Source organism: Eretmochelys imbricata, chromosome 19, assembly GCF_965152235.1.
Source record: "Eretmochelys imbricata isolate rEreImb1 chromosome 19, rEreImb1.hap1, whole genome shotgun sequence".
Lineage (NCBI taxonomy): Eukaryota > Metazoa > Chordata > Testudines > Cheloniidae > Eretmochelys > Eretmochelys imbricata.
This window is the reverse complement of record NC_135590.1, coordinates 3,692,214-3,708,800: the sequence shown is the minus strand read 5'-3', so window position 1 is coordinate 3,708,800 and position 16,587 is coordinate 3,692,214. Positions and strand designations below refer to the sequence as shown.

The 16,587-nt window shown below is 49.3% G+C and overlaps 2 protein-coding genes across 3 annotated transcripts in view; one reads left to right on the top strand and one right to left on the bottom strand.

Annotated features, from left to right (window-relative positions):
• Window positions 1–5,765, bottom strand: part of KIAA0319L (KIAA0319 like) — a 50,712-nt gene extending 44,947 nt beyond the window's left edge. The window contains exons 1-2 of the mRNA XM_077837821.1: window positions 5,469–5,765; window positions 2,796–2,941 (exon numbers count right to left, since the gene is read on the bottom strand). Of these exons, the coding sequence (XP_077693947.1) occupies window positions 2,796–2,916 (121 nt within the window). The 5' untranslated portion in view covers window positions 2,917–2,941; window positions 5,469–5,765. The remainder of the gene's footprint in view (window positions 1–2,795; window positions 2,942–5,468) is intronic.
• An 84-nt stretch (window positions 5,766–5,849) lies between these two features.
• On the top strand, window positions 5,850–16,587 carry NCDN (neurochondrin). Of its 2 annotated transcripts, none has more exons than XM_077837824.1 (7): window positions 5,850–6,107; window positions 9,327–9,466; window positions 9,951–10,946; window positions 11,836–12,077; window positions 13,281–13,505; window positions 14,374–14,516; window positions 14,839–16,587. In XM_077837824.1, the coding sequence occupies exons 2-7, from the start codon at window positions 9,341–9,343 to the stop codon at window positions 15,273–15,275; spliced, it is 2,169 nt and encodes a 722-aa protein (XP_077693950.1). In that variant the 5' UTR covers window positions 5,850–6,107; window positions 9,327–9,340; the 3' UTR covers window positions 15,276–16,587. The 2 variants fall into 2 exon arrangements, with proteins under 2 accessions (XP_077693950.1, XP_077693951.1); XM_077837825.1 differs by lacking the exon at window positions 5,850–6,107 and adding an exon at window positions 6,125–6,135.

Sequence of the window (16,587 nt, the reverse complement as noted above, 5' to 3'; positions counted from 1 at the left end):
GATTTAGCTTAAACCCCTTCCAAAGTGTGTAAATTAAATTTAAAAAAATGCATTTTTGTTCCTCAGAAAGTGTGTCATAGCAGGCATAGTTATATTGGTATAACTGTCAGTTTAAATTCACACCTTAGCTTATACTGGTAAAACTGTCCCATACAGAGACACCCTTATTTACTCCTTAAATGTCGCTATGCTGTACCCGAAGCTCAGTTAGAGCAATACAGAATCAACAGCTTTGGGTTTTGAAACTTTATTAAAAACAGGAAACTCCTAACAGGAAAACCAGTCTACAGGAATCAAGCAAGTGATCTGATAAAAGCCAACAAAATACAGAGAGATTAGAATTCTCAGCTAAAAAGCAGGGATTTAACACATCTTTCAGTTCTCTGACCATGAGATTAATGACACTTACGGCTCATCAGCTTAATCAAACCTACCATTTGGCAAATATCAAGGTAGACACAGTGAAAGTAACAGACAATGGCAGCCTGAGGGTACACTCACACAGGGAAAAAAGTTTACTTATTATGTGGCAACTAACAAATGGGAAGATCCTAGTGAGACAACGCAATCTGTCGTTTTTACATATTAGCAGGTAGAGGTAAACAAAAAGGGAGCCTATCATTGACCCGGACCTGACAACACATGTAAAAGCTGTCTTGTTTTCACTTGAATTTCACCTCATGTTAGTTAACGTGGTAAGAACACACTTATTCCTAGTGAAGACAAGGCCTGAAATGCAACAAAATGCTTCGATCTGGAAATCTCAAAGATAAATCTTAAACACAAACAAAAAACCCCATCAAATGAAAAATCCTGCACAAGTAACTAATTTAGTTTTCATTTCCAGGGTTTTGGGAGGCTGAAGTCTGAACAGGAAATAAGAACAAAAACTTTTTAACCACAGCTGAAAAAATATTAGAACAAACTAACAAACAATCAATTTGTAAACATCTAAAGGATAACAGGGTTATAAGGAATAGCCAGCATGGTATTGTCAAACCAACCTAATTTCCTTCTTTGACAGGATTACTGGCCTAGCTCACAGGTGATAAACTGTAGACATGATGTATCTTGATTTCAGCAAGGTTTTTGACACAGTGCCACATGACATTCTCATAGACAGAATAGTGAAACATGATCTAGATAAAATTGCTATAAGATTGGTGCACAACTGATTGAAATACCATACTCAAAGAGTAGTTATCAATGGCTTGCTATCAAACTGGGAGGGTGTATCTAATGGGGTCCCCCAGGGATCAGTCCTAGGTCAGGTACTGTTCAATATTTTTATTAATGACTTGGATAATGGAATGGAGAGTATGCCTATAAAATTCACAGATGACACCAAGCTGGGAGGGACTGCACGTACTTTGGAGGACAGGATTAGTATTCAAAATGACCTTGACAAATTAGAAACTGGTCTGAAATCAACAAAATGAAATTAAATAAAAGTTAAGTGCAAAATACTTCACTTAGGAGGGAAAAAAAATCAAATGCAAAACTACAAAATAGGAATAACTGGCCAGGTGACAGAGCTGCAGAAAAGGTTCTTGGGGTTTTCGTGGTTCACAAATTGAACATGAGCCAACAATATGATTCAGTTGCAAAAAAAGCTAATATAATTCTGGGATGTATGATCAGTAGTTTTATATGTAGGACAAAGAAGGTAACTGTCCTGTTCTACTTGGCACATGATGGGACCTCTGCTGGAGTACTGTGTCCAATATCGGGTGCCACGCTTTAGGAAAGATGTGGACAAACTGAAGAGAGTCCACAGGAGAAAAACAAAAATGATAAAAGGGTCCTGCCTTAATACAGGGGGTGGGATCTGATGCCCTCTGGAGGTCCCTTCCAACCTACATTGCTTTGATTCTATAAGTAAATTCAGATCACTGAACTGATTCACTGTCTTTGTGGAGATTTTAAACATTACAAGGTTAACCAACTTTTTTGGCTTTCAACCCAGAGTCAAATGAAGGGATTCTGCACAGTATCATTTATCCTCTCTTTTGGAAAAGATCCTTAACTCTGAGAAGACTCTCTCTGGAAACTGTCTCCAAGCAAGACAGACGCATCTGAATAGGAGCTAGGTGGAAAACAATTTTTTTTTCAGGTTGAAGGAGAATTTTGTTAGTAGCCTGGGAGCTACAGATTATTTAAAAGATTATCAGGTCAGTAGCACTGTCATCTTAGGCCAGGTCTACACTAGAAAATTAGGTCCTCTTAACTACGAGGGTGAGGAGAGTGAGAAATCCACCCCACTGAGCAGTGCTGTTAAACTGAGATAAGTCCCCATGTAGACAGTGCTAGTCAATGGAAGAATTCTTCCTGTCAACCTAGCTACCGCATTCTGGGAAGGTGGATTACCTACGCCGAAAGGGAGAACCCTTCCAGTCGGTATAGGTAGCGTCTACACTGAAGTTCTGCATTGGCACACCTGCAGTGGATCAGCTGTTTTGCTGTAGTGTTTTAACTGTAGACAAGCCCTTAGAGGAGTAAAGTAGTGCTGTAGAAAGGGGTAGTAAAATCACCATTTTACTACAAAATGTGTTGGTCAGCCTATCTTTCTAACAGCTTAGAGGCATACTTTGCTATGGAGACACGTGGTTAACCCCCCTTCCTCACAGGTACTTACGTGTGGGTTGGGTTTTGTTTTGGCTATTTCACTAGCTAGGATGCCTGCCTGGTAATTAACAGATTTCACACACCCCACCCTTCAAACATTTAAAATGAATCAAGGGGCTAAATCCAGACTGAGGCACAGAAATAGCTGAGAGAGAGAACTGAATAGTCACCTGTAGATGAAGAAAGGGCACAGAGGCAGGCACACATGTAGAACAGGTGAAAACTTCCCAGGCAACGTCCTGATAAAATCCAGAAGCTAATGCTGAACTTGGCTTCCAACCTCTTCTCCATGGCCTTCGTAGGCAGAACCAGGGCTCTATAAACACACAAGAAAGAGAAATCATGCAGCAAACAATTTATAGGTGGTTCTTCATGAAGCTGACAAGGTGAAAGGACTGAAGAAATTGGGGGGGGAAAGGAGTGTTCAATCTGATCTATCATGACTCAGACCAACAACAGAGAACTAATTACCAGTATTATGAGAGATCTGAAATGAAACCAACAGTAGCAGAAAAGATCCTCACCATTTCCTGTGTTTGTACTGCAGTAAGTCAGGATATTTGTTTTTCCTTCACAATTCCTTTAGACACCACCACTTGCATCTTTGAAGCATAAAAAACAAAATCCCCAATAGCATCATTATAATCCATTTGATTCTGTGTGCGCACTCTGGAAACTTCCCTTTCAAATCTACAACACTCAGCTGACAACCAGCCAGTGCTGCTTGGATAAGACAAACACCAATAAGCCCAGCACATCTGCTAGGCAGGCAGCAGAAAATGTCCTCACTTGGCTATTTGTGCAGGCTGGTACCAGCCAGAAACAAAGACAAAGATTCAGCAGCATTGACAAAACAACCAATTAAAAGCCAATTTTGCTTCTAAGGACACTGATGATGGCACTAACCAGAAGTTCAATCTTTTTGAATTTCCAGGTCTCACCTGTGCCAAGATTGAGGGCAGCATCAAAAACAAAAAATAAGTTATAACTGGAGTTTAATCAGTTTTCCTTCCAATCCCTGACTAGTCACATTCTCAGACTGAGAATAAGAGTCCAGATGTAACATTAACTAGCTCTGAAGAGATCTGTCACTCGAGTCCTTTCATAACATCATATGTTACCAAAGCCCAGTCAGTGGAAGGAGCTATCAGATGTATTGCTCAGAAATGTGAATGACACAAAAAGTTAACCATCTAAAATATAATATCAAATATCAACCTTACAAGGCAGAATGTGGGCATTGTGATGCTTACGTAGTTTATGTCTGTAAGCCACCTCAAGTTCCTCAGATGAGATTCAGCAGTATTATCATTATTATTATAGAGTTGAGTATCAGTTTATTCTTAAGGAAATTTCCATAGAATTAGGGAGAGAATTTTGGCCAACAGCAGTAGACAAGAATATGGACAGCAAATAATTCTTGTTGATGCCAACATAGTTTATAACAACAAGAAAATTTCACAAGGTAACAAATGGGAAAAGGAGTTGAAGGGGAGGATTTAACCAATAGAAAGCTAAGAAAGTTTGCAACACTTCTGTCCTGCGTGTTACAAGCACACCCAAAAACAAAAATTCCATGTCTGCGGCTGTAGCTTTCTGCATGGATCACAGGACAATGTTTACTTAAAACGTCTTTAGATCGATGAAGACCTATCATAGTCTGGTCTGCCAGCTCTGTAGAAGTCTGTTGGTGTACACAGCGATAAACTGTGTTTGATCAGCACCTTAACAGCTGTGAAATGAGACATTCAATTTGAGTAATCAAGACTTTTTTTTTTTAAACTTACAACTCAGACAACCTAGTAAACCTACTGAATAGATGACCTTTTAAAGTATATATTTTGCTTGTAATCATATATATTGCCTTGCATACATATTTAAAATTTTATGTTTCAGGGAGACATAAGACTGCAACTTATCCTTAACAGATGAAAGAGGAGCATAAAATAAAACAAAACCCTTTACAAAACATTACAAGGTGAGCTTTAGCTGGGCAGTCACACTGGTAAACACAGACACTGAGTTTAATAATGAAAATACCTACAGTGTCTACTTTCATCTGACAAAGTTTTTATTCCACTACTATGTCTCTTGATTTCTTTTTTCCTTCTATTATGCAATCATATACAATTTAGGAACACCACATCCTAACGTTGCTGTACAAAATAAAGTAACACACGCATTGAATAAAATAGCACACTCCTCCAAATAAGCCTGAAATTATCTCACTTGCTTCCCTGCCCCACTCCAAACTGAGAAGGGAAACAAATGTTTGCTCTCTTTTCCCCTCTTCCCTGCATGCAGCTCTAGATAGCATACCTTAGTCTTCCCAGTGCAAAAGCCAGACTGGCTTTGCACAGGTGAAAGTAATTTCCTGGAAAAAAACGGGGAGTCAAATGAGAGTCAGGGGGAGCTGATCAGTTGACAGAGACGCTATTGCTGTTCCCTGGAAAGAGTCCATCTCCGGCACATCCCTTTAACCGTTTTATTTTGAAGAACACGGATTTTTTTATTTTTTTTTTAAAAGTCAGCGTTACGACGGGCAGCAGATACCCGCGGCGAGCACCACACGCAGCCCAGACCCGGCTCGGGCTCCGCGGAGCCGAGGCTCCCATTACAAGAAGCCCCCGAGCCGCTTGGAGGTTGCTAACCCCGGTCCAACAGGGCTTTCCCCACGCTCAAGCGCCAACGGCCCCCAGCCCACCCGTGCCGGCCAGGGGGCGGGGGGGGGGGCGCAGCGGTGCCGGAGCGGAGGGAGCCCAGCAGCCGCTGCCTGCGGAACTCCCGGCCACTAGCTCTGCGCAGCGCCGAGCACGCGGCTCGCCAAACAAGCGGGTACCTACCACGGGCACATGACCGGGGGGCCGGGCTCTCGCTGGGGCCCGGGGGTGTCGCGCGGGGCTCCGAGAGCGGCCCCCGCCGCGGCCCCCGCGACCTCACCCGCGCCGCTCCCCGCAGGGCAGGGGGGGCTCAGGCCTCCAGCGCCTCTCGCCGGGGGGGCGCGCAGCCTCCTCCCCCGCTTCCATGGGGCCGGGGCCGGGTCTGCCCCCGCAGTGAGGGGAGGTTCCCGAGGAGCCGGCCCTGGGCGTGCGCCGGCTCGGAGGCTCCTTCTCTCGGCTTCACTCAGCGGCAGGCTGGGGGCGGCACCCGTTCACCTCTGACCCGGAAACACAACCTCACCTTTCCCCCCCCCCCCGGCACCCGGAAGCGGAAACAGAGGCGGCTGCGCCGGAGAGCGGTGGTTTCTGTGTATCTAGCGGGGCCTGGCCGCGTCTGCCCCCAGGAGCCGTCCGGGTCGGGAAGGGGCTCGCGGGATCATCGGGCCTGCGGAGAGCCGCGAGGAAGTCCTGCCGCCGGACGTTGCCCATTTCCGGCATGGCGGCGGCGGCATCACCCGCTGCCTAACAGTCCAGCACGCGATTGGCTGGAGCGGGGGCGTGGGGCTCGCTGACTGGCTGGGAGGAGAGGCTGAAGGGTGTGAGGTGAGGACCCTGGGGGCCGGCGGCTGACGTGAGGGCAGCATGTTCAGGCTCTCATAGCTGTGAATGAGGGGAACTTTGTGGGGGGTGGAGGGAGCCTCTGTGTCAGCCCCCTCTGAGACCAGATCCCCTAGGAGGGGGAGGCTGCCGGACCAGGGTTCCATGGGCGGCAATGGCCTGGGGGGGGGGTCCTGCCCGACCAGGGTTCCATGGGGGGCAATGGCGGGGGGGGGGGGTCCTGCCCGACCAGGGTTCCATGGGGGGCAATGGCGGGGGGGGGTCCTGCCCGACCAGGGTTCCATGGGGGGCAATGGCCGGGGGGGGGGGGGGTCCTGCCCGACCAGGGTTCCATGGGGGGCAATGGCCGGGGGGGGGGTCTGCCCGACCGGGTTCCATGGGGGGCAATGGCCGGGGGGGGGTCTGCCCGACCAGGGTTCCATGGGGGGCAATGGCCGGGGGGGGGGTCTGCCCGACCAGGGTTCCATGGGGGGCAGTGGCGGGGGGGGGGGGGTCTGTCCGACCAGGGTTCCATGGGGGGCAGTGGCGGGGGGGGGGTCTGCCCGACCAGGGTTCCATGGGGGGCAGTGGCGGGGGGGGGGGGTCTGCCCGACCAGGGTTCCATGGGGGGCAATGGCCGGGGGGGGGGGGTCTGCCCGACCAGGGTTCCATGGGGGGCAATGGCCGGGGGGGGGGTCTGCCCGACCAGGGTTCCATGGGGGGCAATGGCCGGGGGGGGGGTCTGCCCGACCAGGGTTCCATGGGGGGCAATGGCCGGGGGGGGGGGTCTGCCCGACCAGGGTTCCATGGGGGGCAATGGCCGGGGGGGGGGTCTGCCCGACCAGGGTTCCATGGGGGGCAATGGCCGGGGGGGGGGGGTCTGCCCGACCAGGGTTCCATGGGGGGCAATGGCCGGGGGGGGGAGCATGGTATGTGGCGAGTTGAAGGGCACGTCGGGGGCGGGGGAGGATGTGTTCGGGGGGAGGAGGGCAGGCAGGATACCCCCAGGGACAGGAGCCCATCTCACCACACAGTCAGGCCTGGTCACTGTTTCTACCCACCCCTAAAGTTTTTTTGTGGGGGGTCATGCCCCCGTCTTAACAGGGCGACTGACTCCCAGAAGCCCATTAACAGGGCCCTGGGAAACGCCGCCGCTTGGCGACGCGTAAAGCCGTGGATCGTGATGCCCAAACTGCAGGGTGCAGCAGATCCCGGGGCTGCAGGACGTGGGGTTGGGGTGTCACTAGGCACTGCCTTCCCCTCTGAGTCCGTGCTGGATGGGGCTGGGGACTCTGTGCTGCTGGGAGCGCCACCATTCTGGGAGGACACAAAGCGGAGGCCTGGGGCCGCTTGTGCTTATTAAGATCCTTAGAGCTGGTCTAATTTCAACACAAGCAACTGGTTTATGACCTCTCACAATCTCACCCCCTTGGTCTGGAGTCTTCTCCTGCTACTACTATGAACTAGTTCTGTAGCATTGCTGTGTGCTGTGAAACGCTGGCTGCCTACCATCCCAGAGGTGGCTGCATTTCTGTGGTGGATGAAGGGATCCTTGTCTATATAATAGATTATAAAGTGATGTGCATTGTTCCAAAAGAAAAGGAGCTCTGGACGTGTAACTGCTAAAACTAGAAAAGGAGTACTTGTGGCACCTTAGAGACTAACCAATTTATTTGAGCATAAGCTTTCGCGAGCTACAGCTCACTTCATTGGATGCATACTGTGGAAACTGCAGAAGACCCACAGTATGCATCCGGTGAAGTGAGCTGTAGCTCACGAAAGCTCATGCTCAAATAAATTGGTTAGTCTCTAAGGGGCCACAAGTCCTCCTTTTCTTTTTGCGAATACAGACTAACAGGGCTGCTCCTCTGAAACCTGCTAAAACTAGCAGACTCTCCCCATCCACACGTTTTAATTTAGTCGGGCTTCCTCTAATAGGTAGTTTCAGGACTCTTTCATTTAGTCTAATATGCAGATTTATGACTCAGGAAGCACATTTGTAATATGTAAATACACATTCATGTTAGTACGTGCTGTATTTACATATTGTGGCACCATAATACCAAATGGCTATTCAAAAAGCTTTATGCAGAGTGACTAGGGTACAGTCACAGATTTCATCCCCCAAATATTGTGGCTGTTTTGATGTGAAATGCCCAAAAGAATCCAACTCTGCAAAATATCCTTGTGAAAACACAAAGTTTGTTATTGAGCAGTAGAAGCACGCCTACAAAATGTCCACACTCCTGTTTTCTATTTGTCTAGTGCTTCTGTAATTTTAAAATAGCCTCAACATTTTAAACCAAATTTGGTTTAAAATTTTTTTTCACGTGTGGGTTTGGACGTACTGTACCATGTATGAGCCTGGAACAAATGTTTATAGCGGAGTAATAAACTTCTCTGAAACCGTGGTTTGTAATGGAAATGCTGATGACAGATTCTGAGCCCAGCCACACACAAATACGTAGTTATAATTAAGGAAGCTTTCTGCTATGTAATTATCCAAACAAAAGAAAGCTGCCAGCAGCCTGTGTGGAATACGTATTTGAGAAAGGCGCGACTCCAAAGTTTAAGCTAGAAATAAATGTGGCTCTAAATGAGCAAAAGTTGGCATCCCTTAGATTGAAATGGTTTTTAATAATTTCTTCTCTCTTCATTTAAATAAGAATAGACCATGTAGTCCAAATCAGTCCATTGATCCGGCAGTGATCAATATTTGATACTTCAAATATAAATGCACAAAGCAACAACCATAAAACCTGGCCAACTTTACCATGCTGCAGATTCCTTCCTGATTCCTACATTCATCCGTTTATGCCCTGAAGCCTGATGTTTGATTACCCTTATGGTAGCTTACATGACTACAGATTTTATTATGAGCCATAAAATAACCCAGCTCCTTTTAAAATCCAGCCACTGTATTTGAGATGCTGACCATCTGCAGTGGGGAATTCTATAGGCTGAGCACATAGGCAGGAACGTTTTTCTTTTCTTTTAGATTTTCTTGCGATTAATTTAATCCTTGTTCTCTGATTACGGGGCAGGGTAATGACGGGGCTCTGATTAGTTCTCAGTGATCTTAAACATCTCTGTCACGTTCCCCTCTGTCTCTTCTTCTCAGTTAGAGCATCTCTCCATCATACGTGATTTCTCCATTGGAACTGGCAGCCCCACCGCATCCCAGTGCTTGCTGGTTTGGTAAACGCTGCCTTTCTTTGTTCACAGGTGGACTTAGCATCATGACTTCCCATTCAGGAGCTACTCCCGAGGCCAGTGAAAGCACAAGGAATGCAATGCTGGAGCGGTGCCTGAGTGTGCTCAGAGATGCAAAACATGACAGTGAGCAGTTTGCAGCCCTGCTCTTGGTAAGAATCCATTTTCAGCTGGCACAATAGAGTGCAACCACTTCAGAAACAAACATAGGAACAGCCACCATCGGTTAGATGTCTCTGCAGGGAGAATTGTTAGTGCAGGGAGAAGTACAGATTCCTGGGTTCTGTTTCCAGTTCTACCACTGACATGCGATGAGACTTTGGGCAACTTCCTCCAAATCTCTATACCTAGGCCTTCCTGTTTGTAAAATGGGGGTAAAACACATCTCCATGGGGTTGTTGTGAGAGTTAATTGGTGTTAGCGGAGCACTCTGAGGTTCACAGCTGTACCTTTTGTCCAGGTGCCCAGGCTGCTATGCAGATCTGGGGGCCGCTGGATGGCTGGGGGTCCACTTCGCTGTATAAATGAATGAGTTCCTCTGGCCTCTTTTTGAACTACTCAGCCCTGTAAAGACCCTCTAGCAAGGCCTCTGTCCATGTGTTTGTGCTCCTCACTGATCCTTGGTTTGTCTGGCAGGTGACCAAAGCGGTCAGAGCAGGAGATGTTGACTCCAGAACCCGTCGTCGGATCTTTGATGCAGTTGGATTCACGTTCCCAAACCGGCTTCTTGCTTCCAGGGAGTCCCCAACTGGCTGTCCAGAGCACATGTTCCGAGCACTTGGCCTCACCCTCCTGGCATGTTTCTGCACTGATCCGGAGTTAGCCAGCCATTCCCAGATCCTTAACAAAATCCCGACCTTTAACAACATCCTGGCTTCTCCATCTGATCCAGATGATATGTCCACCAGCTCCATGATTGATGATGTTTACCAGTGTCTGGGCGCAGTCATGGGCACTCCCAGGGGCCCCAAAGAGTTGGTGTCCCAGGGAACCGTGTCAGCTCTGTGCCAGGCCTATGTGAACCGCAGTTACGGCTGTGACCGCGCCCTTGAGCTGCTCATGGGGCTTCTAGCCACAGCAGAGACTAAGTGCTGGCAGAGAGCCACCCCTGATCTTAGGGCTGTGCTGAGCAGGCTCAGTGAGGAATTCCACCAGGCTGAAGACATGACCAAATTCCAGCTGTGTGATAGTCTGCCTCACTTTGTATCTCCATCGCTGCTGCTCACCCGGGACCAACAACTTTCTGAGTGCCTCTGCAACCTTTACAGAGGCCTGGTTAGCATCCTGAGCAGCAAACTGAGCCAGTCCCAGCGTGACCCTGCACTGAAGCTTGCTGCCTGCCTCACACAGGCCTGTGGCTCAGAATGGATCCCAACGGAGAGGGCCGGGAGCAAGTTCCTGGCCCTGCTGGTGAACCTGGCTTGTGTGGAGGTCCGTCTGTCCCTGGAGGAGCTGGACCCAGCAGACGTGGATGGGAAGCAGGAGGTAGTAACAGGCTGTTACACCCTTATTGAGCTGGGGATCCTGGAGTGCATGAAAGAAGAGAAACCACGGCTGAAGGAGGCACAGAAAATGCAACTCGTGAGGATAATGGAGGAGGCGTTTGGGGCTGTAATACACTACTTGAGACAGGTAAAGCTATGACTGGAAATAGCCCCCCTCCCTGGTGTGATGCCTGCCTTCTGCGAGCAGTCACTGGGAGATCTCTCTGTTGCTGGGTTTTGGGAGATCCCAAATGCACATAGGCCTATGCCTGCATCCATGGAAATCAGGGAGAGTTTGCTTTGGCCTCTCTGTTTTTGTTTTCTTCTGTGTCATTTAAAAGTTATAGCCCCAGACTGACACTCTCCCCTCCCCAAGTGTTCCTTTCTGCTCCTTGTTCCCATCACCAGACACTTGGAATAGTTCTCGCTGATTCCAAAAACATCTGTACTGGTCTTCTCAAAGCTTTTTCAGATCTGACCAATCACGAGACATTCAGAATCGTGAACACTGTGATTATCCTCATGTTGGTGACACCGTGTTCCCTGCAAAGAAAAAAGATATTTGGCAGCTGCTATCTAGAGACCAGCCAGAATCAGGAATCAATGCTCTCTAGCATCAGAAACCCCAGGAGGTTGTAAACCTGTCCCTGGTGCATTGGCCTAGCCGTGCTGACTCAGCTCTGGTCCAGGACTGAATACAGCAAGTCCTGGACCTAGGACCAGTGTAATTTTCATTCCCTGTGTAGCTGAAGGGCAAGGTGGCCCAGTTCACTTAGCTTTCGGGGGAGTGTCAAGACTTAAAGCTGAAAGGAAGTATATCACAACAGAAATGTGTTTATCAGTTTACCTCACTGCAGTGAGGTGCAGAGCCCAGCTTTTCCTGTCCTTTACGAATTGCTCAGCACCGAGGGGAAGGGCCATCCAGGGTTTCCTGCCTTTGGCCTCACCTCACTGGGGAGGCTGAAATGGGAAAAAGCCTCTGCTCCCAGAGCTCTCCTCTGCTGCATCATCTCATGCTTGGTTTGTTCCCTGGGCAGGTGGGAAAGCAGAAGCTGAAGGATCCTTTCATATTTGCCTCTGTTCGAATCCTCAGTGCCTGGCTGGCTGAAGAGACCTCCTCCCTCAAGCAGGAAATCTGCGACCTCCTGCCTTTCCTCATTCATTATGCAAAGGCACTTTTCCAAGAGGGGGACAAAGCCAGGAGTGCATCCCAGCATGCGGCGGAGCTGTCTGGACCAGGCAGCCCTCAGGGCTCCGAGTGGCCCAGAGATGCTCTAAGGTGAGTATCTCAAGCATAGGATAGATACAATTATGCTGCTCCGACATCTTGGCACAGAAACATAGATCATATCAGACTGTGGGGCCATCAAGTCTGTATCCTGCTTCCAATAGCAGTCCACAGCTGATGTCTCAGAGGAAGGAAAAAACCCATAATACATCTACGTACTTGAGCAACTCTGCATGAGGTGGCTGGAGAAATCCTTTCTTGAGTCTCGTGGCAATAGCCAATGTCTTGGAACATGAGAGTTGGCACTTCTTGTCTTAGCAGAACTGCAGTAGTTCATTATTCATATGTTTTTAGGAGTCCTGCCACAATATTTTATTTCGTCCCCTCCTGCAACATAGAGTTCCACGGGTTGACTGCATTCAGTGGGAAGTAGCATTCCTTTTGTTCTAAACTTACCAGCCATTCATTTCAAATGTCCCTGTGTTCGCAGTATAGGGGGCCGATCTGATTTTGTATTTTTCACTCTTGTTAACCCCAGTCTTTCGATCATAGGGTTTGTACAGAACATGCCACTGTAGCCTCAAAGCACCTTTTCTTTCTGAGCTGAATAATTCTGCTGGTGTAATCCTAGCACTTGGAGCTCACCTAGCACACAGGGATGGGGATCTTCTGCTGTGTTCTGGCACAATGCTGTAAACTCGACAGTATTTCCAGCCAGTCTGCGATTGCTAGGAGCCAGGACAGGGAATTGAACCTTGGTCTCCTGGCTGGCAGTGCAGCTCACACACCAGGCTTCTAGCCTTGTGTTTCACAGCTTGACTGTTGTTCAGCGGTATATATGGATTTCTCGTTTGCTGTTCAAGAGGCAGTTGGAACTCCCTTTGTAAGATTCCGGGAGGGATTGATTATGGCGATAATGAGACTAGCCAGAGTTGCAACAGTTAGTGCAGCAAAGAGTTCTGGAAGGGTTACAGAATCTCCTGCATCAGATCTTAGCTATTAGGAGTTAGGGTGAGACCTTCCTGGGAGCAGATTTCCCACATCTGCCTGCTCTGAGGTTTCTTGTCTGTTATTCTGAAGCATCCGATTGGAGACAGGACAGTGGACTAGATAGCCTGTGGGTTGATCCAGTCTGACAATTCCTATGTTCCATTCTCCCATGCACGCATTTTGTTTTTAACGGATTGAAATGTCAGCCTGCAACCAGCTAACTGCATCTCCTTTACTGTATTTCCCATCCCATCCCCTCTGCAGATTTCTGCTACCTGGCTTGTGCCATTTGACGGCAGAGGACCGACCTCGGGAAATCCTTATCTCAGAGGGGGCTCCAGCATTGCTGTGTCAATATTTCCTGCACCAGTGGGAGTTGTTGGCCTCTAACCCCCAGACCTCTGCTCCTCCAAACAGCATAGATATCAGTTTGCAAACCACCTGTGGAGTTTTCCTTAACCTTGTGGTGACCGCCCCAGACTTGGTCAGGTAACAAACCCGGAACTGCAGGAAGGCACTTGTTTTAAGATCTTCAGTAAGAATAAAGAAGGTGGTAGGAGAGAGGAGTTTGTTGGGTTTCAGGCTAGTTCCCAGCATGTCACTAATTGGCTCCCCACTGGCAGGCTCAGAAGAGAGGCCAGAACTGCATGTGCCATGGCACTGAACTTCCCTCTCAGCCTAGACACTCTCAGGGCAGACTGGAGGCATGTTGGCAGAGCTAGGATTTCCCTTAGGCTGCTCTAGAGTGACACTGCCCAGTGCTTTGAGCTGCATTAGAGAAAACTGAATCCAGCCCTTCTGTGCAAGGAGTTGGGTCCTCAAAGTGCAGATCTGGTCCCAAAGGGATTTTTTAGAAGGGTGCCTCATTACTCAGGTTTCTAACCCCTGCATGTCTGAATCAGGTCCGGCACCTCTGCTGAGACAAACAGGCGTGGTTTCGTGTTACCCCTGTAGACCAGACCCAGCCACTGGGACCAAGCCAGAGTCAGTTCTTCCTTACACATCACTGACAGAATGATCAGGGCGTTGCTGAGGCAGAAAGAGCTCTGATGGCACTTCGGGTCCCAGGTGCAGTTTGTGGTGCCAGGATGGAGAGAAATTGCCTTCTGTAACAGGAGTGTGATCATTTGGGACATCACCGAGAGAAGAACTAGAGTTGTCACCACGCTCTGGGGTCCTGATAACAGCCACTCGCTCACTTCAGCTTTGCTGTAAAATGTGCATCCAGTTTGCCCAGGACTCCAGGGTTTAGGATTGGGACTTTCCCACTGTGACAGTGTTGCTTCCCTGCCATGGGGTTAAGCCTGGCACCTCTGGGTGCTTCCAGCTCCACTCAGCACACATTGGTTTTCTCTAGGCAAGACAGATGCTTTTCCTCCCTGATGGATGCGCTGCTGAAGTCTCTCCCCGCTCTGCTTCCCCAGAGGAACCGCCTTGTTCTAGCAGCCAACATTACCACACTGGGCTTGATGATAGCCAGGATCCTTAACGTTTCTCCAGGTAAGAAGCGATCCTGGCGACGTAGCTGAGCACTTTTGTTGTCAATGGGACGGGACTGGGACCGGGGGAGATTGCACAGCAGGGGTGACCTGCCCAGTTTGTGGTCAGGAGCCCTGTTACTGGAAAGATGTGTTTAGTGAACAAACCAAAACCTTGTGGAACAAGAGCATGTGGTACGCTTGTGGGGGGCTGGAAAGACATGGATTAAGGAACTCCCCTATCACCTATTGTGCACCTGCTGAAGAAAGCCCTGCAGCAAGCTGACTCTTGGGAGCATGCCAAGGCCAGCCCAGTGAATTAATTCATTTCCCATTTCTTTCAGCTCTCCACGGAATACCACCAGCCAAGGACTTCTTCGAAGCCGCTATCTGCTTCCTTTCTCAGGCCCACGTGGCCCAGGTGGATCCCGCCAGCCAGTGCTTGGCCATGGCTGTGTCACCAGCCTACGAGGCAGCCTGGGCAGACCTCAGTGAGCTGTGGTTCCTGGGGATGCAGGCCTTTGCCAGCTGCGTACCGCTCTTTCCCTGGCTGCCCCAAATGGTCCTCCGGTCACATTGGCTAGACGACCTCTTGCGGTTATTGGGTCAAGCTACCCCGGTCTCGGTGGACTTTGAGCTCCTGACGGCATTGCAGGGTGTCTTGCTGGAGCTGGCCAGAGCCAGCCAGCAATGCAGGGAGGTGATCATCTTACAGCAGGGCAAGGAGCTGGCCAACCTTTATGGCCTGGCAGCTTTAGAACAGTGCCTTTGTGAGCGGTGAAGGACCCCTCCTCCCACAGCCGCGTGCTGCGGGGAATAAAGCCAGGCATTTGAGAGAGGTTTTCCTAGCTCCTCACACACCTTTCAACCGTTTACTTCCAGGACGTGGGCACGAGGCGTTTAAGTAGCCAAACACCTCGTAAAATTAGAGAGGTGCAGTCAGAGCTCAGCAGGGCCCGGAGGAGCAGGGTTTGCTCCGCCTGGCACCTGCTGTTCAGAATAATTGCTGCTTGGCTGCGTCTGGCTCTCTGCATTCACAGATTCGGGTGAGGGGAGTTGGGTCCCAACGGGGGAGAGGGCCGGCGTGAGGGTGCCCCTTCGAAATGCATTTTCTTCAGGACTAATGAGGCTCTGGCGTTGCTGGGAAAGTGGCCCGATGGCCAACTCTTCCTGGATTCCGTGTTCTGGGGGTGGTTTCCAAGGAGGTTTGTGTATAAGGCTAACGAAAGCAGAAGCACTCGCTTCTCTCAAGCCTGAGCCAGGCGTACAGCTTTCCAGTCCTGGGCCACCCCACGGCTTTACCTCTCCTGTGAGCAGCAGCACCCCCTGCTGGTCAAATCTGGGCTCTCACACAGCTCTCTTAGACCTCCATCCTGAACTGCAGCCCTCCCCTGCTCTGCCACTCTGGGGCTCCCCTACCAATGCACCTCATCCCTAAAATGAAGCCCCCCACCAGCTTTATGAATGGATCTCGGTCCTGATCTGCAGCACCCCCTGCTATTCTAGTCCTGCGGTCTCAGCTGAGCAACAAGGACAACCCTGTGTCAAATGGTCTGGTGGTTCCATGATGCAGTGTGAGCAAAATGCCACTAGGGCCTTGATCCAAGATGGCCACAAGTTCCCTTGTGACCTGAGCCTGCCTTGCCCTGGCAGCTAGTGAACTGGAGGTGAAATGACTGCACGCTCTCCGATCAAGCAGCGTGATTGTACAGGGTGCAGCTGAGCTTTTGTTTCAAAAGGGTCAAAGCTGCAGTTAATTTTGGTCTGTCGTTGTTGGCAGGTCTCTTTCATTGTCATAAGAATGGAAGTTTATCTCCCCGTTAAACCAGGCACTGCACTGGAGAGCACCCCCAGCCCATGTGTAGATGGAATCCTGGGATTTAAACTGCCCAGGATGTTGATTTTATATTTTCTCATCTTGACCAAAGGATTTTTATTTGTCTCTCCCTGGGCTCTTGAATGCAGCCTATAGATCCTGTGTTCCCATGTGCAGGATGGGCTTTGCCATTTCCAAAAGAACCAAGGAAAACTTTGACCTTCTCTCCTTCTGTTGGCATTTCAAATATTAAATAAAGTGTTTTAATAAAAGCCCA

Coding starts and splice junctions, on each gene's coding strand:
- NCDN (XM_077837824.1), top strand. CDS start 9,341: ATGACTTCCCATTCAGGAGCTACTCCCGAGGCCAGTGAAAGCACAAGG. Junction 10,947..11,835: donor TAATACACTACTTGAGACAG/GTAAAGCTATGA, acceptor TTCCCTGGGCAG/GTGGGAAAGCAGAAGCTGAA. Junction 13,506..14,373: donor ACCGCCCCAGACTTGGTCAG/GTAACAAACCCG, acceptor GGTTTTCTCTAG/GCAAGACAGATGCTTTTCCT.